Consider the following 26,343-nt stretch of genomic DNA (forward strand, 5'->3'; position numbering starts at 1 on the left):
ATGGCCTCGGGAGGGGGAAGCGGGTTAGTGCAGGTGCTGGGCACAGTTCTCTGCAGGTGGAAGGGATGAATATTCCACTGGCTGCTGGGTAGTCTGCCCCGGCCAAGCCAGGCGCCTAGCAGGAGACCCACGCCTGGGTCTCACCGCTTCCCGCCGTGGCGAGCCCCTGCCCCGCACGCCTCTCCTGGGGGCCGGGGCCGGGCTCAGACCACGAAGTGGAGCGCGTAGGTGAGCTGGTGGCCGTTGTCCCAGGCGTACAGCACGCGCTCGCGGGGGTTGTAGTCCACCTGCGTGGTGTAGGCGTGCGCGTTGACGAAGGGCAGCTGCGGGCGCGCGTCGGTGCCCGTGTGCGTGTCGAAGGCGTAGGTCACCTGGCCCTCGCGCTGGCTGTAGGTGTCCACGGCGTACAGGATGCCGCACACCAGGAAGCAGTTGCCGTAGGAGCTGCGGCGCAGCCGCGTCCTCCACGTGGTCTCCCGCTGCACCGACAGGTCGCCGGGGTCCAGGCGGCTCAGCACGATCACCTCGGCCTGCGCGGCGTCGCGGTCGTCGGCGGCGGGGTAGATGACCCACAGGCCGCTCTCGTCCACGGCGAAGTCGATGTCCGAGTGGCCGCGCCACTTCCAGGGCGTGGTGTCCTCGTACACCACGTCGGGCAGCAGCGCCCAGGAGGCCACGAAGCGCTGCCGCAGGTCGTACTTGATGATGTTCTTGGTGAAGGCGCGGTTGTAGTAGAAGGCGCCCTGGTACACCACGTGGCCCGTGCCGATCCAGTTGTAGGGCAGCTTGTACATGTTACTCCAGCGGCCTGCGCGGGGGGCGGGGGGTTACATCGCAGCCGGGAGGGGGTGACGGCCGCGGAGCCCTCAGTCTGGCCCAGGCCCTTGAGCTGCCCAGTGAACTGTGGATACTGAGGGTGTCTGGGCCTGGAGCTGGGCCCCTGGTTCTATCATTGGAGGAAGAGGTGCTATTAGCCGCCCTCCTGCGAGGAGAAAACAGGCTCCGAAGGTTCGGGGTCACCCACTGACAGAATGGCACAGCCAGGGTCTAGGCAAAGCCTCCTCCGGCCCACGCTTCCTCTCGGGGTCTTTGCCTGTGCTGTTCCTTCTGTCTGGGCCACCGTCCCCCACCTCATCTGCCTGGGGCTAGGCCTCCTTATCTGTTCGAGCCCTTAACGGAGTTAATCTCCCCCAGGAAGCCTTCCCTGATCTCTCCAAGCTTGAGTGAGGGGCCTCTCCTCTGGCACCTGTAACCCTCTGCCTCAGCAGCTGTCACTGGGTTCCTTGCTGAGCTGCAGGGAACAGGGGCCAGGTCAATTTTGATAGGAAGGAGGAAGGACTCTGGCTGTTCCAGGTCACGCCTCTGACTCCACAGCTTTCATGATAAGTCCAGACAGTTTGGCGTGGCTCCCCAGCCCACTCATTATAGTCCACCAGCTCCCTTCTGCGCTGCCATGCTTCCTCGTTGCCAGGCCTCTGTGTGCAGGGCCTTCTCTCTGGGACACCTTTCCCTCTTCCTTCTGCAGGACCTACTCCCTGCTCTGCCTTCAGGCTTAGCTCGGCATCACTTCCTCTGGGAAGTCTTCCCTGATCTCCAGGCTGGGTTACCACAGCACCCTCAACTCTCTCTGTAATACTGTACAGCAACTGCTTCTTTAAGTCTTTGCCTCCATATCACACTGTACAATTTTAGAGGAAGGTCATAGCTAAGTGACCCCATCCCCCCATCATGCCCCAGATCAGATAATAAAATTTCTGCCCTTCCCTATTCTAATAGTCCCATGCTGGCCCCTGCCCAGACCTGCAGCTCCTCCTAAGGCCTGGGGCCCTGCTCACCTGGCAAACAGGGTGATAACCCCCACCTCCAGAGTTAGGAAGATGCCATAAGCTGATATGCACAGGGTGATTAGCAGGGAATCAGAACTCAACAAGTGGAAACTCTAAGTGTTGTTCACCTGACGCTGAGTTACACCCATGAGGGCACCCCTCTTGTTTGCCCCTGACAAAGTCTAGGCCACCACACAGGGGACACCCCCAGACCCCCCTCCTTGGGATGGCTGAACATTCAGAGCTAGGCCAGATGAGGAAATCCGGACCACGGGAAACCACAGGGCAAAGGAGGACCATGTCTCCATGGTGGACCCTTCCCTGGCTATCCTCGCCCTGCCCCCACCCCATTTCTGGGGTCCCTGACCTTGCTTGAAGTTCTCCAGGTTTCGGAACTCCACCAGGCTGTTTCCATAATAGTAGTTGGTGACGTAGATCCTGTCGTCCCGTGCGGTTGGGTCCTTCATCCAGGCTCCCTCGTGGCGCCCGTAGCTGTGGTGCCTCACCGGGGGGTCCACGGCCCTCAGGGTGCCCTCACAGCTGGCCTCTCTGCCTGCAGGAGTGAGGGGTGCAGCTTCGGGTACACGACCAAGGCCGCGAGCCAGACCAGTGCCGGGAGCACTATCTGGGTCTGACTGAAATCCCTCCCGGTGTTTGCTTGCACCCCCCACCCGGCACGTTAAAAACCATCCTGATCAGGCAGAAAACACGCAGCATTCAGAAAGAAGGAGAATGCAGAAAGCAAAAATCATTCAAAATCCCGTTGTCCAAAGAAATGTTTGAGCCGGTTGTATTTCCTTCCTTTTCTTTCTTTGCATGTACAATCACGCAGGCGTACTGAAAAAAAACCCCTTCTGAACACATTTTTATGTATCCTGCGTTCCCCTCCACTGAGCAGTTTCTCACATCATTAAGTGGCCTTTTACCGACGAGACGGTTTTTTTCCAATTTTCTGACTTTAGAAATAAGCTGTGAGGAGACCAGATCAGCTGCAGCTGTGGTAACCTCTCCGGTGGAAACTTCAGGAAAGATTCCTGGAAGTGGAGTGGCGCTGGGGATGGAGTGCAGGCTTATTATCACAGGTAGCCAAGTGCCTTCCAGAAGGATCGGCTCCCTGACATAATAAGAAACATCTCTCCCCAAAGACAAGCCCAAGATCAAAATCGGGCCAGAGAGTGGACAGGGGAAATTAAGAAATGAAAAGAGGTGCTGGATTTGATGATGGCGTTCTAGGGAGCGTTGAAGAAGAATTTGTTGAAACTACTGCCTATTTCACTCTAAATGTGGTCAAAGGTTTTCTGTGAGGGATCGGGTAGGAAGCACTTTAGATTTTGCAGACCATGCAACTCCCGACCCATATTCCTCCCTCTCTCCCTCCCTCTCTCTCTCTCTCTCTCTCTCTCTCTCTCTCTCTCTCTCTCTCTCTCTCTCTCTCTCTCTCTCTCTCTCGCTCTCTCTCTCCACAACCCTTTAAAAATATAAGAACCATTTTTAGCTTGAGGGCTGTGCTGGGAAAAAAAAAAAAAAAAACAACAAAACAAACTACAAATTACCAACCTGCCAGGCTGCAGGCCGGATTTGGCCAGGGCTGTAGTTTGCTGCCTCTGTGAGGCTCACTCACCTTGGCTGGGGACGTCTGCTTGGGAAGGTGGCTCGGTGGGCAAGGGACGGGTGCTGGGAGTGGGGGTGAGGGTGGGAGTGGGGTCCGAGGTGGGGCTGCCCCGGGCCAAGTCCACTCCCTCCGAGGCCACAGGCCCAGCCTCATCATGCTCAGCAGAGTTGGGCTCTGGTGGCCTGCCGTCCGCCCTGGGGGGCGGCTGCTCCAGCCAGGAAGTGCCCTTGAGGGCATTGTCTGTGGAGAGAAGACGGTGTGCTGATATCGCAGCTGCTCAAGGCCCTCCCGGGACCCAGTGGGCTCCCAGCTCTGGGATCCTGAGGCAGAAAAGGGGAGTCCTGGGGAGTGAAGACCTCCAAGTAGGAGGCGGGGTGGGGCTGGGGAGGCCTTGGTGGTCAGCAGACTGGCTCCGCTCCCCCAACTGAGTAGCCTCAGCAGCTCCCCTGCCTCAGTGGGTCTCAGCGTCCTGCTCTGTAAAACAAGAGGCACGCTGTCCACCTCGTGAGGCTGGAGTGGCGCTGGGGATGGAGTGCAGGCTTATTATCACAGGTAGCCAAGTGCCTTCCAGAAGGATCGGCGCCCTGTCATAACAAGGAAAACATGCGCAAACATTGGCGCAGGTGCTGGCAGACACAGACCCCGTTCCTTCCTAAGTGCTGAACTCTGTTCCCCTCGCCCTCATTCCGCAGAATCACCTCCGGGAGGGGAGGTGAATTTTACAGGCTTTTTTCCCCTTTATCCCTGGGTGCCCACCCTCTGCTTCCTTGGACCCAATTGTCTGACTTCTTGCTTTCTTCTCCCTGCCTGGCATCCGCTCTGTCCAGGGGTCCAGCTGGCCCTGCCGTGTGGCAGCCCGTGGACCCTTCTGGGATGGAGCACACCCTCTGGCCAGGCCGGGGGCCTGGGCTCGTCAGCCTGCCAGGGCAGAGTCACATGCGGCAGCTGTTTCTGGGCAGTGCCCCAGCCAGGGGTCAGAGGTCTGGGCAGTGGCCAGGATGAGCTGGCAGGACTGGGGGCCAGCAGCTGACACCGGGGTTGGAGGAAGAGGCCCCAGAGCCCCCGGGAGATGCAGAACAAGGGAGTCCTTGAAGGAGTCCCTCGCAGACCGTGGCCCTGCCCCTTGGGCATGGGCCGGGCAAGGGGCCTCCCTGAGGAGGTATCAGCAGAACCCATGAAGGGGCACAGAATTGGGTCACCAAAAGAGATCAGGGCATCTGGAAAGGGGGGTTCAGGGAGGGATCAGGAGACACACCAGCAGAGACGGCTCAGAAATGTGGGTACTCAGAACTTTACTCTTGTCTCTCCATTCATTACTTTGCTGCCCTTCTCTGCTCTGGCAGGAAGCACAGACTACAGTCCATACAGTAGTCTGCGGGGTCTCCTCTGGGAAAAGAAGGCGGAGGAGCTGGATTGGCTACAAGGCCAGTCTGGAAATGAGAGGGATCCCCAAAGACCCCATGTCACTTGCCAGGAGCCTGGCCCAGCTGTAGCCCCCGGGCTCTCTCACCCCACCTCTGGCATCTGGTCCTGGACATGTTTTTTCCCACCTAGACTGTGAGTTTCAAGTTAAGGCAGACTCTTGGAGACATAAGTACATGGTGGACCTTCAGCAAATCTTTGCTTGAAAAGGAAAAAGCAAGGAGGGGGAAGACGCCTGTAAATTCTGGAGAGGCACCCAGTGGCCCTTTGAAACGGTTTTATCATTTCATCCCCAACACTCCCATGAGGGGTTGAGCAAAGGGCAGCAGCAGGTAACCAGCAGAAGTGAAATCTGGGTCAGTCTGACTGGAGAGGGGACCCTGGGTCAGGGTAGAGAACCATCCATGTGCTAACTCCATTCCCCACGGCTCCAGTTCTCGCCAACTCACCAGCCACGGCCTCCGTCGCTTCCTTCTTGCCTGCCTTGTAGTAGGTGATACCTCGGATCACCGCCTGCTGCTGAGCCAGGGCCCGGGGCTTGGCTGTGGGCTGGGTGGATCTTCCCTTGCTGCCCTCCCTCTTGAGCTTCTCTGCCTTCAGCAGTTTCTCCTTAGGGGGTTTTGAGGGGCCCCTGTCCACAAAGCTCTTCTGCACGTTGCTGTATTTGTCGGTGTCTTTGCGTCTCCCTCCAGCTGTGTCCTGGGAGAGAAGAGAGTCTCAGATTTGCAGATGGTATGAGAGGTGATGTGGGGGCTCAGGGAAGCTAGCCTGGCGGGCGGGGGGGGGTGTGTGTGGCCATGCTCCAGACCCTCTATCCCATGTGCTCACACGGTGAGCCTCCCATGGTGGCTTCCTCCATAACTAGGGTGGGTCTCAGCTTCCCCCTTGGCTCTCTAGCTCCCCTGCAGGCTTGAGGCCCAGCCTGGGAGGTTGGATTCCTGTCCCCTTTCCCAAATGCTGTCCCCCCCAATTCCAGCGAGGTTGCAGGCCAGCTCCCTGGAGGTAGCCAACCACCAGCCCAGCTTCCCATCTGTCTCTCACTGGTCTTTGTGTGGGGGCAGAGGAGAGGTTCTCAGGCCCCTAGGCGTGGTGACCCACTCAGCTCAGTGTGCCTGAAACTTTCCCAGTTTTAGTGCTGAAAAGTCTGTGTCAGGGAAACCCTTCCATTGTGGGCCCACCGGGCAGGTTGGTCGCCTAACAATAGGGTGTGCGTGCTTAATGTTTGGTAAGTTATGGTATTTTCTCTTCCTTTTATTTTATTTTTTTTAATAGGCCCGAGATCTTTTATTTATTTACTTTTTCCACTCCTGTCACGCCAGGGAGCCACAGGGAGTGGGCCCCAGCAGCCAGTGCACTTCCCAAGCACCTTTCTCCTTGGCTTCCGTTTGGTCCTTCTCATTGTCTGTCAGGCGTGTCAGGACACGGTCTCGGCTCTGCACGTGCTCACTGTGCTCAGTTGCAAACGTGGATTCTCTTGGCCAGAATCTTGCCCTTAACTTGTTTGTTTACAACAAAGCCAACTGCATGCTGGGTGGCACCGTAGACACTTCCAGTGTTGCCATGGTAATAGGTGTGTGCCTTCCGTTTTGAACACGGCCCACCCCCTTGATGCCCACAGTGCCACCTTTCCTGTAGTTTCTCATGGATGTGGCCAGAGGGACACCCCAAGTTTCCCGAAAGGCCTGGAGGGCACAGGGCGGAGCCTCTCCTCTTACCCTTTGTGTTGGTCCCTTTGGCCACTGGGAGACCGAGGTTCCGGCCCACAGGCTATTTTCACTTCCTCTTAAACACCCCCTGTGCTGGCCTGGCACGAGAACACAGGGCCTGTGCCATCACCTCTTGTTAGGCTGATTTCAGGAGATTCAGCAAGTGGGGTATCTGGCTGCCTTCGCTCCTATGGACTTGGCACCGGAATGGGGAGGAAGCCAGCTCTGGGCCAGGGCACCGGCCTCCTCCAGGCTTTATCGGGCTGGAGGAGGTTCCAGCTGCAGACACAAAGGGCCCGTCGTCATGGTGTCAGCCCAGGAGCGGAGGCGTGGGGAGGAAGAACCTGGGCTTGGCACTCACACAGACCCCGAGTGGCCACCCTCTTTCCATGCCTCCTTGTCTGCCAGCTGGGGGTGCATGTCACAGGTGGTCATGGGGTGAACTAGGATCATGTCTGGGCGGAAGTCGGGGTGAGAGCAGGCTCCCCAACAGACGAGGCCGGAGTGGAGAGTGCAGCGGTCTGCATCCGCCCCCGGCGCCGGTCCTTTGGGAAAGGGGCGGAAATCCACTCGGTGCTGCAACTGCCTTTCCCACCCCGGGGTGTGTCCATCACAGGAGGGGCTCCTCTTTCTAATCTTCTGCCCAGAGGAAGAGCCTTTTCTGTCATCTGTCTGCGGACAGGAGGGCCTTTTGCAAATGCGACCAAGGTGTGGTGTATGTCCCGGGAGCCTCTGCTCACTCTGCTCTGAGCTGGAACCGGGCACGTCTGAGGTGCGCGGCAGAAGTCCACCTGGTGGACTGGTTACATGAGCTGGTATACATGAGCTGGTTGGTTACATGAGCTGGTGTAAGTCTGCAGGGCCCCTGAGGCAGGGCCCACCTACCCCTGAGCAGGCCTGACCCAGCCAGGCTCCCAACCACAGCAGGGGAGGCGGGAAGAGTTAGCCTGCAGCCCACCTGGTGTCCCAGGCCAGGCGGGGAGGGGATCCCTGCAACCTCTCCACTGGTCTGGAAAAGTGAATGAGAAGACTGCGCACCGCCAGGCTCAGGGGACGGGCATGCGGCGGGATGCCCATGTCTCCTCTCGCTCCCCTGAGCTGACTGCACCCAGTCTATGATAGGCCCCTACCCCCCGACACCCGCCCACCATGGGTTTCCCTCTGTGCCCGCCCCCAGTCCTGCCCGACAGTCTGGAAACCCTCCGCCCTTCCAACTGGCGCTCAGGGCCGAGGCGCTGGCATACTGGCTCCCGAGCCCACCCGCCTCTGCCCCCACAACCAGAGCTCCGGCCCCACCTGCGCTTTGCTGCCTGGGCCGGTGGTGGCGGCAGCAGGGGCAACGGCAGGGACCGGGGCCCCGTCCTTCTGCAGCAGCTGGAGGCTCAGGCTGGAGAGCTCCTTCTTGAGGCTCGTCATGATGGCCGAGTGGTTCTCGTAGCGCCTCAGCTGCTCGCTGACGTGCCGCATGCTCTCCCGCACCACCTCGTTCTCCCGGCTCAGGTTGGCCTTGACACTCTGTGGGGGCAGGACCTGAGGTCTTTCCTCTGACCCACCCCCTCGTCCTGGGGACAGACACCCCAGCCATCGGGCTTGGTGGCCCAGTCTGCTGAGCAGGGGCTTGCGGGTCCCAGTGGGGAGCACCAGTGAGGACAGAGAGGCAAAGCATGCTGCTCAGAGACCCTGTCCTTACTCATTTTTTATCTAAAAAACGAATGAATAAAAAAAACAAATGGATAAAAACGAATACTTCTCTGCAGTAGCTGGGACATGGACGCAGCTGTGATCTCCCTCCATGGGTGAACAGAGCAAAAAGACACGGTACATCCACACCATGGAATATCACGCGGCCACAAGAAAGGATGAAACGCAGCCATTTTCAACACAATGGAGGAAATTTGAAAGTCATGTACAGCAGAGCAAGTCAGGATGATAAAAACAAATACTGGACAATTCAACAACAAACGCACTTTCAAAAACTACTGGACGTCAGCAAATGTCCTGCGAGCCCTGAGGTGGGTGGGTGGGGAAGGGGAGGGACAAGGAGACACACAGGGTGGTGGTGGGGAAAAGAAATTAAACAAAAAAAGTAGAGGGGCCTCCCTGGTGGCCTCCCAGGTGGTGCAGCGCTGTGAAGCTGTCCGCAGCCTCTGCAGCGAGAGTTCGATCCCCGGCCAGGGAGCTACCCACATGGCACAGCAGACTCTCCTGACTCGCCCGCTGCTCCCCTCAGCAGTGTACTTCAGTCATTCTGCCTGTTCTGTTCCCCACTCTGTCTCTGGTGAATCTTCTCAGCCCCTGCACCTCTGGCCTGTACCCCAGAGCTTGTATGCATACATAAATAAATCTTTTTTTAAAAAAAAGTAGAGAAAAGACAATGACAGATTGGGAGGAATGGTCATAACAAATGCACAACAGTCCTAACGCCCAGTATACACACAGCCTTACGGACTGATGAGGGGGGAAGAAATGGGAGTACATGATGATGGCACAGAATTAAAAAGATATAACGGGGGGCCTCCCCGGTGGGGCAGCGATTGAGCGCTGGGTTGCGAAGCTGCCCGCAGCCTCTGCAGCGCCGGTTCGATCCCCGGCTGCTCCCCGGCCACCGGAGGAGGGTCCCACATGGCGCGCAGACCTCTCCTGCCGCCCGCTGCTCCCCTCAGCAGTGTACTTCGGTCCTTCTGCCTGCTCTGCTCCCCGCTCTGGCTCTGGTGAATTCTCTCACCCTCCCGCGCTTTTGGCTGTACCCAGTGCTTGTATAAATAAATAAATAAATCTTTAAAAAAAAATGTGAAGTGCTTTACTATTTGAAAAGTGTTAATACAATCTTTTTTTTTTAAAAAAAAAGCTATAACGGGGTATAAAAAGTATCTCCCCCACCTTTTTTCTTAGTGTCAACAGCTGTGACAGGTTCCTTCCTTTCCTCTGTCCCCGCTTTCCTTTCCTCCTTCCTTTCTTTTCCAAACTCTGTCCTTTTTCACTTGATCCTGTTTTGCGGAAAGCTCCAGATCTGCACGCATTCTGCCTGCCCCGCCCATTCCTTTTACTGGTCAGAGGGTAGGCCATGGTGCAGATGGGCCGTGTTTCATGGAGCCAGTCCTTTATGGATGGTCATGTAAGTTGCTAGCAATCTTTTGCTACTTTATATTTACCTTTTAGTTTCACTTATAGTATATGTATATGAGAGCGCGCGCACGCGCGCACACAAACACACACACACACACACACCCCCCTTCATTTTGTAAAATACCCAAATAGTGGCGCTCTGGGGTTTTGCTATGGGTGATCTCTGATCCTTCCTAGTCTCCAGGTCTTGGGCTGCTCTCCTGTTGGCTCCTCCCACAGCACTAGCCCCACCTGAACCACACTTTTGTTCTCCTGATTCACCTTGTCATCCCCTTGCTGGGGACCCTGCCTGGCTTTTGCCATCCCAGCCTCCTGAGAATCTACCCCTGGTTCTGAACCCTGCTGAGAACAGATGGGCCGATAGGAGCCACCGTGTTCCTCTCTGTGGACACCCCCTTACCTAGGGATCCCCGTCACCAGGCTGTCACCCAGACTGGCCTGGTTCATGGGGCAGGACTCAGGAAGCCTGGGCAGCCTGGCAGCCTAGCCCCAGCAGGTCTGGGGAGTATGTGGAATTCCTTTGTGTGAGTCTACTTCTTAGCTGAAGCAGGAGAGACCACAGGAGATGCAGGAAGCATCTCTTTGCTGTGGACCTGCAAAGTATCAGAATTAGGCGTCCAGAATTTCATTGATAGATATTCTGAGAGGAGAAAATGAGCTAAAAACGATGCATGTGCAGTCAGCCCTGGGTGTAGAGTCAGGTCCCAAGAGGCCGGATTCAAGTCCTTGCTCTCTGCTCCCTGGCTGGGTTACCCTGAGCTAATGACTTTACCTCTCTGAGCCTCAGTTTTGTTTTTAAAGATTTATTTATTTATTTATTTATTTATACAAGCACTGGGTACAGTCAGAAGCATGGGAGGGTGAGAGGATTCACCAGAGCCAGAGCCGGGAGCAGAACAGGCAGACTGACGAAACACACTGCTGAGGGGAGCAGCGGGCGGCAGGAGAGGTCTGCGCGCCATGTGGGACACTCGCCCGGGGAACGACCGGCGCTGCAGAGGCTGCGGGCAGCTTCGCAACCCAGCGCTCAACGCTGCGCCACCGGGGAGGCCCCTGAGCCTTGGTTTTCTTGCTGGTAAAATGAGGATCATTATGATCATAACAACTAAAAGTCAGGATTACTGAGAGGACCGGAAAGGCTCCGGATGGGGAAAATGCCTCATGAACTAGCTCGCAGAGAAGTCAGATGGCGTGAGCCGGGTTTCTCGGCCTCGGCACTACGGCCGTGTGTCAGGCTGCTGTGCGTGTGGGGGGCTGTTCTGGGCATTGCGGGACATCTTGCGTCCTCCCTGGCCCCAACCTCCAAGAAGCCAATAGCTTCTCTCCTCTCCCCCAAACTGCAACAACCAAAAATATCTCCAGATATTGCCAACTCTTTCCTGGGGAGCAAAATTGCCTCTGGTTCTGAATTGCTGACGAAGGGAAGAGATCAGGGGGATGCTGGAACCCCAAATGGCTGCCTGAACCCTGGGGTTTTTCCTTGGGCAGAGGGAGCCAGTTCCTCCTAAGTGAGGCTATTCCCCCCTCCTGCCAGGGCTAGCAAAAGGCTTGTTTCCCATAGAGCTTTCAGTGAACAGAAGCAAAGTACAGATAATGCAAAACAGAAGATAATTCACAAATCATTTCTTTGTGGCTGCGGAAATCATGTCTGATTTGTTCCAGTCCCAACAGACATTTCCTTCAGATCCTCTGGCTCAGTTATGTGAAATGAGTTAACATTTCCTAAGATTACAAGAGGAAAGGGCAACGGAGGATACCTTCAGAGCCACAAGAGAACCTGGCACACTAGGTGCACAGGAAATATTGGTACAATGGAGAAATTCAACAATTGTTACCCTTTTCCCTGCTGACTTGGGCGGGCCCATGGAAGGCACTCATCAAACACATTTTGAATAATTAAAGCCACTGTGACCCCAACCTTGGGGGCTAGTAAGGGGTTAATCCCCACCCCCACCCCGGGTACAGGATGCCCAGGTTGCCCCCTCCTTCTGGAAAGGAAGTGGGAAAGGAAGCCCCCACGCCTGCTCCTGGCAGCTGCATGTCCCCAGGCTCCCCGCAGCCCAGCAGAGGCAGGATGCAGGAAACAGGCAGACGCCAGGCTGTGCCAGCAGAGAGGCAAACCCCGACGCTCCAGCCTGACCCTCCATGCTCACCCTGCCTGTCCCTGTCCTTGGGGAAGTCCCTGTCACCCACCCAGCCTTCCAGTACCCTCCATCTCTCTGCCAGCAGCTCCCTGCTGGGGACCCGCCTCCGGTGGCCACCAGGGACTAGCCAGAACTGCCAGACCCCTTTGGACACTGGCCTCACTCCCAGCACCGTATACCACCTTGGCCTCTGGCTCGAACCCCAGCCCTTACCTCTTCCAAGGTGTCCATCTGGGAGGCCACCTTGCGGATGTAGGCATGCACTTTCATCAGGTCCAAGCTGTACAATGTGCCCTCCAGGAGATCCACCATGGACTGCAGCTGCGGGGAAGGCAGAGGCTTAAGAGACAGGCCCAGCGCAGGGTCAGGCACAGAGGGTGCAAAAGGAGCCCCACCACAGCACAGAAGTCCAGGTGGCCTGCTCAGGCCCTCCGTGCTTGCGGGACCCAGCCTGCTAGCAGTCACGAGAAAAGCAACCAATGTTGGGCCTCCCCGGTGGCGCAGCGGTAGAGCGCTGGGTTGCGAAGCTGCCCGCGGCCTCTGCGGTGCCGGTTCAATCCCCGGCTGCTCCCCGGCCACCGGAGGAGGGTCCCACATGGCGCGCAGACCTCTCCTGCCGCCCACTGCTCCCCTCAGCAGTGTACTTCGGTCCTTCTGCCTGCTCTGCTCCCCGCTCTGGCTCTGGTGAATTCTCTCACCCTCCCGTGCTTCTGACTGTACCCAGTGCATGTATAAACAAAACAAACAAGCAAACAAATAAAGAAAGAAAAACATGCCTCTATTAAAAAAAAAAAAAAAAAAAAAAAATCTTAAAAAAAAAAAAAAAAAAAAAAAAAGAAAAGCAACCAATGTCATCTTTACGCATTTCCATGCACTGATGTCATCTTTATGCATTGCCATGTGGTGGGCACTGTGCTAGGGGCTTTAAGGAGTTAATCCACTTCATCCTCACAACCACCCTACCAGTGCACACCGGAGTTGCTCCCCCACAGCCCCTGGCATCCTTCTTTCTCTCGAGCCCACCCCCAGCTTTGTCGTGCCCCCTTGAAGCAGCCTGCATCCCTGAATCTTCAAAGGGCTGTTTCACCCCAGAGCACACGGGAATGTATTCTGTCCTCCTGGGCAGCCCTTGGGTGATGATCTAACTGGTATCAGCGTCTAAGAGCCCAGCTCCCTTGCCCCAGTAAGACAGCTGAGCTGTTTCTCACTCTCCAGCGTCCCCTGGGGCTGAGGCTGGCACCTGGCCAGAGATCACACCCTGGCTGGGCTCTATCCCCTATTGGGGGTTCCCGTCTCCACTTCGGTACCAGTTTATTCTAAGAAATCACCTGCACATGAATCACTCGCCTCAGGGTCTGTTTCGAGGGACTCAACCTAAGACAAGGTTTGGCCAACTTTTATCTTTATCTGACGGATTGGGAAGCCACAGCTGGGAGAGGTGACGTGACTTGTCCAGGCCACCTGGCTGTTTGGGGTAGAGCTGGGAACAGAACCCAAACCTCTTTCCTGTCATGCAGGATGGCTCCTGTCTTATGGGCAGATGGGGAAACTGAGGCCGAGCGAGGACTAGGGCTGGCACAACAGGTCAGTGGCAGACACTAGGTCTCTATCACCCAGCCCAGGGCTCTTCCCTGCAGCTGCCCTTCTCCTCCCCTCCCTGCCACACCTCACAGGGCAGGACACTTCCGTCCAGATGACCAGGATGCCAGCCAGAGCATCAGGGAAACTGTGGCTCAAGATTCCAGTTGGGAAACTGGCTCGCCCTGGTTTTGCAACCCTCCCATGTGGCCCCCTCCGGGCGCTGCATTTCCTGTGGCCTGAGCTGACAGTACGCCTGTCTGGTCCCGACCAGCTGTTTCCAAAGCAGATTCACTCTCCCTCCCCCAGGGGTGTTCCGGCTGTTTTAAGCCAGAGAACTCTTCTCCAATCAGACTCTGATCTCTAAAACAGAAATGGGGTGAGGGGGTGGAGGTGGGCTCTGATGGAAGCAGGGATGGGGACTTGACTCTTTCTGCTCCTCTGCAAGCTTACTCAGGCCCTGAGGGTTGCATGGCACCCCTAGGACTTTGTGGAACACACTTTGAGAACCACACACTTAGCCTCTTAGGTGTCCCAGCTTCCTTCTCTGGGAGACGGGAGACGGTTGTGGTGAGGAACGGGGCTCAGCACAGAGTGGGTGCATGGCAAGTGCTTGGGAAGCAGCCTCCGGGCTTCCCTCCGCTTTGGCCAGGGTCTCTCCACGGCGATATAACTTGACCTGCCTCCTTGCTGGGCGTGTGTGCTCCCTGATGCCGTTCATGTGCTTGGCATTTGGGCCCTCATGATCAGCCCCTGCCACCCTCCTTGACCTCAGCAAATGTTTACTCTGGGCCTAAGGATGGTGATGAACAAGACAGACATGAGTCTTCACCAACACAGGGAGTAACACACAGGTGCTCAGATCATGAATGATGGGGGGCTGGCCTTATCTGGGAGCAGCTGTGGATTAGGAGTCTGCCAGGAGGAAGTTTTGTTTGAGCCGAGTTCTGAAGGTGGAGCACAGATCAGGCAAAGGTGGGTGGCAAGGGAAGGGCATTCCAGACAGAGGGACAGCTTGTTCAAAGATCTGGAGGGGAGAGACGTGGCATGTCGGAGCCCTGCTTCTCAAAGTGTGGTCTGCGGACCAGTGCCGGTCCAGACTGCTAGTTACTAATCCGAATTATGAAATGTGAAAGGGGTTCTGACAAACTTTAAGAATCATTTGACAATTTTGTATCAATTTTGTATCTGGTAACTCCCTAAGTAAGACATGGGGCTTGTATTTTGAATGTCTGCTTTTAATTTCATTTCATTTTTCTAATAATTTTTTTCAAAGTATTTTTTACCAAAGTATTGGTATTGGACAGAGTTTTTAAACAACCGGTCTTTGGACACAGATAATTTGAGAAACAGTGTGTTGGAGGCATTCATAGCTGCTGTGACAGAGAAACTGCGGGGAAGCAGCCTGCACCAGACAATGCCTTCATTTCTCCTCTGACAGACTCCTACACATCCCTCAAAGCCCAGATCTAATATTATCATCTCTTCCAGGTTCACATGGTACCTGAGACATCCCTTGGCCCGGCACCGATTGCACTGTTGAGGTCAGAAGCTGTGTTCCCACAAGCCTGGGGGTTCTAAAAGGGAAGGGCCATGTCTGGGTCATGTCCAGAAAGAAAGGGAGTGAAGAGGCCAGGGGCAGGCCCTTGCAGACAACCTTCCCAAGAAAAGGGATCAGGGATGCCCTCCCTCCTCTTCAGAGTCATGCAACTAAGGCCAAACCACAGCTGGAGAGCTTAGCTTGAGGAGAAGGCTTGGGGTAGAGGCAAGGGGTGGGTGGAGGGTGGTTGTGCCAGCCCTCCCTTATGGGCTTCCCCTAATGTCCTCCCCTAGGGACTCCTATTCCAGCCTCCTGCTGATGCAGGGAGAGCCAAGTCAATGGGAGAGGCCTCTGTCACCTTCTCCTCTTCGACTTTTCTGGGTTCCCCTCAGGTATCAGGTCCCCTCAGGCATCAGAGGGAGAATATCTTCTCTTCCTCTCTAGACCCACCTGCTGGGGCAACCCCACCACCACCCCACTGCAATCCTCTAAGGCTGACTGAAAACCCCCAGGCCATTGCACATGGATGAGGTCTAAGGGACAGTGGGATCCTGGCTGAGAGAGCTGCCTAGTGACCCTGGCAGTGGACATGGGGCCACAGCAGAGATTTCCTGGGTTCAACCTGTAGTGCTGCTAATTTCTTGCTGTGTGATCTTCGTTGAGCCATGATCCCTCTCTGGGCCTCAGATTCCCTCAGAAGTAAAGCCGGGTCCAAAAGTTCCCTCTGCAGGGCCTCCCCGGTGGCGCAGCGGTTGAGCGCTGGGTTGCGAAGCTGCCCGCAGCCTCTGCAGCGCAGGTTCGATCCCCGGCTGCTCCCAGGCCACCAGAGGAGGGTCCCACATGGCGCGCAGACCTCTCCTGCCGCCCGCTGCTCCCCTCAGCAGTGTACTTCTGTCCCTCTGCCTGCTCTGCTCCCCGCTCTGGCTCTGGTGGATTCTCTCGCCCTCCCGCGCTTCTGACTGTACCCAGTGCATGTATAAACAAAACAAACAAACAAATAAATAAAACATGCCTCTATTAAAAAAATTTAAAAAAAAAAAAAGTTCCCTCTGCAATAGCAAGGTTTTGTGTATCCTCGTGTCAAGGCTGCTTAGTTTAGTTATTGAGGAGCAGATTTGAGTAGGAGTTGGATTTGTTCTGGAGCTGAAATCTGGCTACGGCCTTGGGGTTTGGAGTCCGAGGACCCTGGCCAGGCCCCAGGGCGATCCAGCCGAGGCCAAGTTGTCAATAGGCCCTTGGCTTAAAATTCAAACACCCTCCCTCTAACTTTGAGAGTTTTGGTATCCATTCAGTTGTTACAAAACTAAAAGTGAAGTGAAAATTTTAAAGGAAAGACTTTTAGCCCAATGCCCAGAGGCAATTATTCAGTCTGCCTGTGTGTCTTGGATGCAGAGCTCCTGACTATCTTCGTTGCAGGCCATCTCAAACCGTGAGCCACCCTGGAACACAGAGACGGCGTTTCCTTCTGGAGCAGGGAAGGCTCAGCACCCACTTTAGAAGATGTAGACCCCTTAAGCTCCGGGCTCCTCTCTTGAAAAACAGCCCCTCGGGGTGCACGTGCTGCCCAACCCTCATTGCAGCACCCCGTGGATTCCAGAGTTGGGAGAACCAGTGCAGGAAAATGTGGGTGCTCTGGCCACTGTGAGTAAAAAAGGCCCTTGTCTCTGAACCCGGAGGCTGGGTTCTCCTGTGGCATCTGTGACACTGGCAGTGAACTGGTTAGCTCACCAGCAGGGGAACTTCTCAGCCACCTTCACAGTTCTTGATACCAAAAAAGGCAAAGTAGATACTCATATGTTTGAAAGACATTATAAAAGAAAAAGATGTTGTCAAAAGACACTAAGTAGTCTGTCCCTTTACAAAAGGAGGACAGGAGAGCAAGGTGGCTTAGGAGCTATGCATTAGACACAGCAGGACCTGGGTTCAAGTCCCACCCCCGGCCCAGCAGCATGGACTTGAGCACGGCACGGATGGCGCAGAGGGGCCTGATGGCTGTGGGGTTGTGATCTAGGCCACACAGGCCAAGCCATGGGTCCTGCTGGCAGGCCCTGGCTTGGGCTGTGTCCCCCAGAGAGGGTGTTTCTTTCTAACCTGCCAGTGGTGGAGGGAGTGGTGGTACAGCCTTCCCGTAAAAGGATAGTGTAGAGGTTCTGTGTCACTTGTGGGAGCTTGGGCAGGTTACCTAATGTCTCCAAACCTCAATTTTCTTGCCCATGAAATGAGGACAGATCCCCTATTTCACAGAGTGGTTTAAAAATTTAGAGAAATAATGTGTTTAGCATGACATCTGGCCTGCAGATGGTCCTTGAACATGGGAAATGTTACTACATTACAGACTACAGAACGCCACAAAATTTACAATTTTAATACTATGCAGGTCGCCCCCATTATCTGAAAATAGAAGGTTCCTATTTGGTGTGATTCAGTAGGTCATTGTTGGGATCTGGGAATTTCAGTACCATTAATTAATATGAAAACTTTTGTGCATTTCCTGACTCCCCAAAACAACCTACCAAATCATACTGGATAGGAACCCTCTATTTTTGAATAGTGGGGAAATCTGTATAAAGGTGCTGACAGATGACCTGGTTAGGGGAAACAGGGGGCACAGGACTAGATGCCAGGGGTTATACTCAGCAAACATCAGAGAATCCTGCCCCCAAACTGGCCCAAAGGCCTTGGGCAAGAAGCGGCACCCCCCTCAGGGAGCCTCTGCTTCCTCACCTGTAAAAAGGGGTGATAACAGCCTCTGCCCTGGGGTGTGTGTGTGTGTGTGTGTGTGTGTGTGTGTGTGTGGACTTTCCATCAGGACGCCTGGCGCCAGCCTATGCCAGGTACTCCCTATGCCCAGCTATTCCCATTCTGCGCTCACCCCAGAAAGTCTACCTTGAGCAGCTCGGGTGCCTGCTTCTTGAGTTTCTCCATCTTCCACTCATTCTCGCAGGGGTTGAGCGAGGAGGGCGGGGCGGTGCAGGAGCAGCGGCAGTCGGTGCCCGAGCTCACGGTCTCCACGGTGTAGAAGTCCTCCACCCGCGCCCGCCCGCTGCGCACCCGGCTGCACGCGTCCTTGGCCAGCGGCCGCAGGATGCACTTGCAGCGGCAGTCGGAGCCCTCCGAGGTCATCCGCACCTGGTCCTCGCCGCCGAGTATCTGCAACGAGGGCTGGGTGAGCCGGTGCTGGGGGCAGGGGAGAGGCGGGAGAGAAGAGGGAGGCGGAGGGTGGCACCACCTGGCCCGCCCGTGACTGGGGAGGAGGAGGGCCGAGAAGCCAGTGACACTTACAAGGAGATAAACCCCTTCACAATAACAGAAACAAAAGGTGAATCGACACTGTGAGAACCGTCGGGCCGTTCTTCAGGTGGCTAATCATGGAGTTACCATGTGACCCAATAATTCTCCTAGGTATATGCACCCGACATTTGAAATCAGGCTTTCAAACCAGGACGTGCATGCAAATGTTCACAGCAGCGCTCTTCACACTAGCCACTGGGTGAACACAACCCACGTGTCTATCATCCCGTGAATGGATAAACACGTCGTATATCCATGCGAGGGAATAGTATTCAGCTGTGAAAAAGGGATGACACGTGCTACAATGTGGATGAGTCTTGAAAACATTATGTTAGATTAAAGAAGCCAGGCACAAAAGTGAACCATGTGACCTCAAAGAGATTATATAACCTCTTGGAACCTCCAACCTGCAGTGACGAAATGCACCACTCTCTGAACCTGACCTCCTAAGTGAGGACCGAAAGAGGTAAGATGACCTTACCTCTAGTTTTTAGCAGTTTCCCTTCAATCCCACCCTGGAGTGTCACACTTTCCAGATGTGGTCACTGGTCACTGGGGACAGCAGAACTTTGTGCCCACAAGAGTCAGCTCAGTGAGATCATTGGCAGGTGCCAGGCTCAGTCACTGCTTCTATCCTGCCTTGCCCTGACACACCAGCTGGTTGTGGGCACCCCAGCCAGCAGCTTCCCCTAGCTGGCTCAGCCAGCCTACCCCGGGCTCCAGGCTCTTGGGATACAGCTGTTCGTGGCCCAGTCACACATATCCCAGGCCTCCTGGCTGCTCTTCTCTCCCTGAAGCCATCTGGACCCAAATGAGTTCATGGCCTCCTTGGGCCTTCCCCGAGTGTCCCAGCGCCCTCTGGGGAAGAGTGGTAGCACTCTGTGTCTGCTATGAGCCCGCAGACACTTTTTTGAGTGTTGTGGCCTCTTCCAGACCCTCAGTGACAGTTGGAGGTGTAAAAGAACTAGATCAAGGTGCATCGACCTTCACAGTCATGGAAGAAGCTGGCATGGTAAGCTCTGAGTCCAGAAAAAGATACCCAAGACTGCTCACCCCTCCTCCCCCAAGTAGGGCACATCTTTAAGGAGGAGAAGGGTCCTGCAGGGAGAACAAATCAGTAATGTGAGTACAAGGGCCTGGCACACTGGGGGCCTAGAGGCAGATCATTCTGGCTGGTGCTGTTAGAGAGTCTGGGCTGGCAGGAGGCGAGGCTGCGGGTGGCAGAGCCCAGATCCTGGAGGGTCGTGAAAACTGGCGGAGGATCTTGGTTTCTTCCTGGAAACACTGGGGAGGCCCGGGAAGGGTCAGCAGGAGAGAGCCAGGGTTACATCTGCATCCTGGGAAGCTCGCTCAAACCTGCTTGGTGGGCAGACAATGGCTGGAGGGGGCAAGCCTGTGGTAGGCCCTGGGGAAGACGTGACTGAGAGCTCTCTGAGCCTGGGGAGGTGCTGCACGCTGGTTAGGCACACAGTGGGCCACCTACAGCTGCATGCTCTTGAGTGGATTAATCTCTTCTCTGCCCTGCCCACCCCCCCACCGCCCACGTTCTCTCCTCTGTAAAATGAGGGCGCTACTAGTGGTCCCCAACAAAGGGCTGTGTGAGGAGATGAAATATCAGTATTGTGGCGGGGCCAGTGCCAGGGGCACACGATTACCCCACAGAATTAGCTGTTGTTACTACCCGCAATCCTGAAGGCGGTTGTTTATTTCTGTGTCTCTCCCTGGGGGTATATTTGTAGATATTCTAGGCAGCGCCCTACCCATGAGGAAACTGAGCCCTGGAATCATTAAGTGACTTGTTCAAGGGGTGGAATTCCAGCCCCTGGGGGTGAGGAGGGTGGGGACATGGATAGCTCTGGGTGGAAACTTTTTTCCTGGGTCATCTGTGGTCCGAATGTGCTCTGGGCACTGCAGGGCAAGGCTTATTATTATTATTTTTTTTTCAATGATGTATTTATTTATTTATTTATTTATTTATTTATTTATTTATTTATTTATTTATTTATACAAGCACTGGGTACAGTCAGAAGCGTGGGAGGGTAACAGAATTCACCAGAGCCAGAGCAGGGAACAGAACAGGTAGACTGACGAAGTACACTGCTGAGGGGAGCAGCAGGCACAACAGGAGAGGGCTGCGCGCCATGTGGGACCCTCTCCGGTGGCCGGGGATCCAACCGGCGTTGCAGAGGCTGCGGGCAGCTTCATAGCCCAGCGCTTAACCACTGCGCCACTGGGGGAGGCCCATTTTTTTTTTTTTTTTTTGAACAGGACAGATTGTATTTATTTATCTTAGCTTTTCTTTTTTCTCTCAAAATTTGTTGATTTGCCAACACCGTCACCCCTCCACATGTACACAGCTTCACTCTCTCTCCACCTGTGCTCCCAAGCCAAGACCCTCTCACCTTCTCTCCCCTAATCCTCACCCCCCAACCCCTCTAGTAACCAGTATATTTTTCAGAGTCTAAAAATCATTTCTGTTGTGTTTTGCCAGTTTGTTTTCTTTCGTTATTTATATTCTGCAAATGAGTGAAACCATGTGGCAACTGTCTTTCACTTTCTTATTTATTTCACTTAGCATCATCACCTCAAGATCTAGGACTGAACTTAACAAAGGGAATGGAGGACCTATACAATGAACATTTTAAGATGCTGCCAGAGGAAATAAGACACAAAGAAATGGAAAGATATTCCATGTTCACAGATTGAAAGGATAAACATTGTTAAAATATGGTCATATCACCTAAAACAATTTACAGAGTTAATAAAAATCCCAATGACATTTTCCAAGGAAATAGAAGAAATAATAATAAAATTTGAATGGAACCACAAAAAGACCCCAAATAGCCAAAATGATTCTGAGACAAAAAAAAGAAAAATGGAGATGTTGTACTCTCTGGTGTCAAACTATACTACACAGTGATAGTAATCAAAACAGTATGGTATTGGAACAAAAAAAAAAAAAAACAGAAACCAGGGTAACTGGAATAGAATAGAGAGCCCAGAAATAAACCCACACAAAGATGGACCGTTCCTCTCTGACTGCAGGGCAATTCTCCAGTGCCTGCATGGGCTGACTCAGGCTGGGGTCTTGCAGGTTCCATAGACTGTTGCTACGACATCCAGTCAGCCTTCTCTTTGAGACTTGTGGGCACTCTTCCCAGTTTGACTGGATGCCTAGGCACCCCTCCCACTCCTCTGGGTAGGGCTGAGAGCTCAGTGGGTGGATGTAGGAGTGTTCTGTGTGGCCACCCCCCTCAGCAGCAGCCTCCACATCACACTGCAACATTCCTTTCCTCCTCAGATGAGGTGCTACATCCTGATGGGTGTCCAAGGGCTGATGCTGGCCAGGAGCTAGAAGAGGCCCTGGCTCCTAGCCCCAGCTGCCAGGAGCCCCCTTGGGAGCCCTACCTCCTGTGGTTACTCCTCCTAGGGGCTAGACTGGAGGCAATCCCATGGTGGGGTGCCAGGCCCAGGCTCAAATCCCAGCTCCCACATCGCCTACCTCCTGGCATGGCCTCAAACCCTCTGAGCCTCAGCTCTCCTCTGTAATATGGGTAGGATAACCTTCCTTTCCTCATTAGCTTGTCCTGAGGCTGAAAGGAATCCACACATGCAGCGCCTGGCACAGGGTGACTACCAAGTGCTACCTGCTATTAAAATCACTGCCAGTAACATCCTCTCACATTCGCACATTATTTTCAGTCTCTCTACGCTCACAACACAACCCCTTTTTAGAGAGGAGAGAGTTGAGCATCAGAGAAGGCTAGGGGCTTGCCCAGGGTCACACAGCAGTCTGACTCAAAACTTGGTTTATATGGTGTTCTTCCCATGGCCACCCAGAGTCACCAGACCAGGGTTTTTCTACCAGCAAATGAACCTCATTGGGTCATGGAGGTGAGGGGGTTGCCTAGAACTGGGGGTCCCACTGGGCCTGGCCTACCCTGATCTTGGCTTGAGCACTGGAGATGCTGCCAAGTAGGAAAGTCCCTGCCTCAGCCCCCCGATCTGTCCCTGCAGCCTTCTTGGCACACACAGCTGCCAAAGACCCCCAAAGTGTGGGTGGTTTGTGCTAAGGTCCCTAGATACTTTCAAAGAAATCCCACAAGGAGATGGTGAGAGGGTATACTGGAGATTTTTCTGAACAGATGGATAAATCTGGTGAGGATGGGGGAAGAAAGCAGGTGGCTGCAAGCAGTGAAATGCAGAAACTGGACAGATTTATTGTGTCACCTTGAGGTTTGGTCTTCCCCCCTTCGTGGCTAGCCCAGACTTAGGGTGGCAGGACATTTCCTCCTGCAGGTAGAGACCTCTCCTATAGCCCACTGCCAGCCAGACACCTCCTCCAGGAAGCCCGCAGGCACCCAGATTTAATTCATCCTAAACGGGACCCAGTGTCATCTAAGCCCTGTTGACCTACCTTCCTGCCCAACCCAGACCTCCCAGCCTCCTTCTTACTTTTAACAACCTGTTCGTCGTGGTTTTCTGATTCTTCGTCCTGAAGCTTTCCCACTTCTACCCTTTGCTCTCCTCTCCGGAGCCACAGCCCGCGTTCAGGGAAACAGCGTTCACTGTTACCTGGACGACACAGCAGCCCTCTCTCTGCTGGACTGAGCTTCCCTAAACCATGCTTTGATGATGTCACTCTCTTGCTCTACAAACCTCCATGGCTCCTTATCACTCCCATGCATTCTCAGCTGGGGGATGTGCCTTGGAATTACCTGGGGTGCATCTGGAAAATGCAGTCGCCCTGGTTTTGCTCCACATCCCCTAGATTCAGGCTCTCTCAGGCTGCCCCAGGCTATCGGCATGGCAGCGTTCTCCAGACTCCTCCGGCTCCTGTCGAGGATGTTTGAACACCCCCAACCTGACTCTCTTGGGCCTCCATGTTTGAGTCTGTCAAATGGGGAGGAAGGTTGTGTAAGACTCTGGCTATAAGTGCTGGGCAAGGGCTTTGGCACACAGAATGCTCCTTAGAGGTTCCTTCTGGGTGCTCCAGCCAATGGGAGTGTTGGGGCAAGACCTTCCCGGCAGAGGGACTGGCAGGGGTTCGGGGGTATCCGGCTAGGCCCCACACTCTGTGTGTGTGCAGAAGGTGGACACTTACCGGGCAACCCTTGCCTGTTCCAAGCCTCTGTCCAATTACACCCACAGGCAGAACCGCCGGAGCAGAGGCCCAGCAACACCTATGCCCCTGGGGCCGGCCTGACCCAGAACATCGGATCCAGCCCGGGACAGCGCGCCTGCTAGCTCCAGCTCCTCCTGCTCCACTGGCCCAGCTCCCCAGCCTTGGCCTTCCTTCTGTCCTCAGCCTCCTGCTCAAAAGCTGGGGCAGGCCAAAGACCCCCCCCAATCCCTGAAAGCAGCCTTCTCACAGATGGGGAAACTGAGGTAGAAATGGAGACTTCTCAGCCATCTTCCAAGATCTCAGCAAAAAGCGGGGTCCTGGGCTGGTGCCAAGCCTGGGTGTCAAGTGCTTACACGTGTGTCCATCCCAGCGTCCACACTAGACACCCCTTCAGAAATGCCAGAGGAGGTGTGAACCCCCTTCTCCCACTCCCAAGCTGGACAAAGCACTTCCTCAGATGGAAACACCAAATCCTGTTTAAGGGAGACCTTGCCATGAACATGAAATTAAAACAGGCTGAGAAAAATGCTGGTGGTGATCACAGGATTCTGGGGTGAGTACTGGGGTGAGCTGCCCTGTACCCCTGAAAGTGTGAGGGGAGGAGAGGCTAGACCTCCTACTGGGGAAAGCTGCGGAGGGGCAAACTTAACCTTTTAGGGCCTAGATAAGCTTCAAGTTCCTTGTCAGCCCTCCAAAGGGCTTCTCCCCAAGCCCCGCCACCAAGAACAGACTTGGAGCGGAAGGAGGGTTGTTATGGGAAGGGAGAGGGTGATAATGAAAACAGCTCCTTCTCCGCAGAGCCAGCAGGAGTCCGGCTGTGCTGAGGAATGCGGAGTAAATTCACCCATCACTTGATTTTTATTTTTCCCAGCTGGCTGCAGCAGTGCTGGGTGGGAGGTGTCTGGGGGAGGGCTGCGTTCAGTTCCCCAGCTGCTTTATCCTCCAGATTCTAGGATGGCCTCCCCACCCCACCAGCCCCAGCTTGCCCCTGGACAGCTAAACACACACACACACACACCCCCCCCCAGCCTAGCAAGTGTTTGGCTGACTCACTAGATAAACAGCTTGTTGGGTTTTCTTTGTCTTTGCTTTGTTTTCAATGCAAGCCCTCCCCACAAGCTCCACGGCCCTCTGCGGGCTCAGAGGATGCCAAAGACCAACTATTACTCCCAGTTAGAGATGAGAGGTGCAAAGCAATAATCAGGTTACCTGGGTTTGTGCGTGTGTATGTGTTTTCTTGCTCTCTTATTCCCTTACCTGAGTCAGGCCAGGGAATCCTAGAAGGCCACACATGGAAGGGAAGTTGGGGAAACTTTGTTTTTCAGATGAGAGAACTGAGCCCAGAGACAGGCAGTGGTTGCCTCGGGTCACACAGCTAAAGAACAGCAAGTGGGCAGGCCCTAGGTTACTGGCTTACAGGCCCTAGGGTACTGATGCTCAAGACAGCTGCCCCTGTGCCCGAGGTTCCCCAACCCTAAAATGGGAATGACACCCATTCCCTCCTTGTTCCCAGGACTAGCCCACATGTTTTCATACCCTGAGCTGAATCTTCAGCTGAGCGTCTCCCATCACTCACATACCTGCCATGCACTTAGTGGTTTCCTCTACCTGCCGGGCTGGGAAAGAGGCTGGACACGTCCAGCCAGGTCACTCCCCCGCTCTCATGCTCAAACAGGGCCTCCCTCCCTCCCTCCTGCCCTTCTCTTTCTCGGCCTCCTACTTCTCCTTAGGTCTGTTTCCAGAACCCCACAGGGGTTCCTGCTCGGACTGACCCTAAGTCTCTACATTTTGGATCTCACTCCCTTTTGGGGTGCCTGGGGTAAGAGTTCAGAATCACAGATAAGTTAAATCTTACTAATTTAGAGATTTTCAACCTCTGGGAATGGGAACTACTGTTCTTCTCATATCTACAGAGGCTCCAAAAGGCAAAGGCCCAAGGTCACTCAGTGAAGTGTTGGTGAGGTCTGCACCTAGACCAGAACCTAGAGATTGGAGCCAGAGCAGATCCTTTTGCCACAGCAGAGCACATCAGGTCACTTCTGGAGACCCAGCATCCTGGGAGAGTGAACACATCCATGCAGGAGCGCCGGAGGCCGGGCCAGGGCAGTCCAACCGGATTCACTGGGCACGGGCTCTGGGGCCCCAGCGTAGCCTGAAAACCTTGGTCCAGAGCCCATTGCAAACCTGGGAGTCACTGGGTTGCTGTTACCCGGAGTCTGCCCCGACGTGAGTCAACTTCTCATGGAAACTTCGAGCCAGTGGTCAGGCTGCCCCTTCCCAGCGCTCCTGCCTTGCTCCTGGGAGTCCCGTCCCTAGGCTGGGAACTGAGACACCTGTCGGCGCCCCCTTAAAGTTCCCAGCGCCTCCTCTGTGCCCTCCCTTTCAGAGGGGACCTCCCGGCATCGGACTGGGTCCCAGCGCCCCCTCCTCCCCAGTCTTTGTGCCCAGCGCCGCGACCGTCTCCAGCGCACTCCCCCGACGCACTCCCCTCCCGGGGTCCTGGGCCCCTCGGGGCTAAGCTCCAGAGCGACTCTCCGCTCCGCGGTCCTCGTCCGCCGGGCCGGGGCACCCTCTTGGCCCGCACCCCAAGCCAGAGCGCCCCCTCGCGCCCAGCTCCCCCGAGGCGCGCGTCGGGGCGCAGCGCGTACCTTGCCGTCGGCGCGCCCCGGGCCCGCGCGCAGCAGCAGCAGCAGCAGCGACAGCAGCAGCCAGGGCAGCGGCCCGGAGGCGGGCGGGAGCGCGGCCGCAGCCATGGCCGGACGGGCACCGCGGGCGCCTCTGCGAGCTGGTCCCGCGGCCGGCCCTGCCCGCGCGGCGCGCCCCCGGCCCCCCCGCTGCGCCCCGCCGCACCCCGCCCGCGCCCTGGGGGCGGAGCCAAGGCGGAGGGGGCACCCGCCCTGCCCCGCCGGCTCCGCGCGTCGAAGTGAAGTGCGTCCCTGCAACCAGAAGGAAAAAAAAGGGGGGGTGTCTCGT

The 26,343-nt window shown here is 55.3% G+C and overlaps 1 protein-coding gene across 1 annotated transcript; it reads right to left on the reverse strand.

Moving 5' to 3' along the window:
* Positions 1–203: 203 nt before the first annotated feature.
* On the reverse strand, positions 204–26,123 carry OLFML2A (olfactomedin like 2A; the record flags this gene model as incomplete). The annotated part of the gene is made up of 8 exons (XM_084236127.1): positions 204–808; positions 2,194–2,375; positions 3,444–3,678; positions 5,310–5,559; positions 7,863–8,081; positions 12,050–12,157; positions 17,841–18,104; positions 26,019–26,123. 8 exons carry the CDS (start codon positions 26,121–26,123, stop codon positions 204–206), a joined length of 1,968 nt encoding a protein of 655 aa, XP_084092253.1.
* Positions 26,124–26,343: the final 220 nt, after the last annotated feature.

Source organism: Talpa europaea, assembly GCF_964194135.1.
Source record: "Talpa europaea genome assembly, chromosome: 7".
Taxonomy (NCBI): domain Eukaryota; kingdom Metazoa; phylum Chordata; class Mammalia; order Eulipotyphla; family Talpidae; genus Talpa; species Talpa europaea.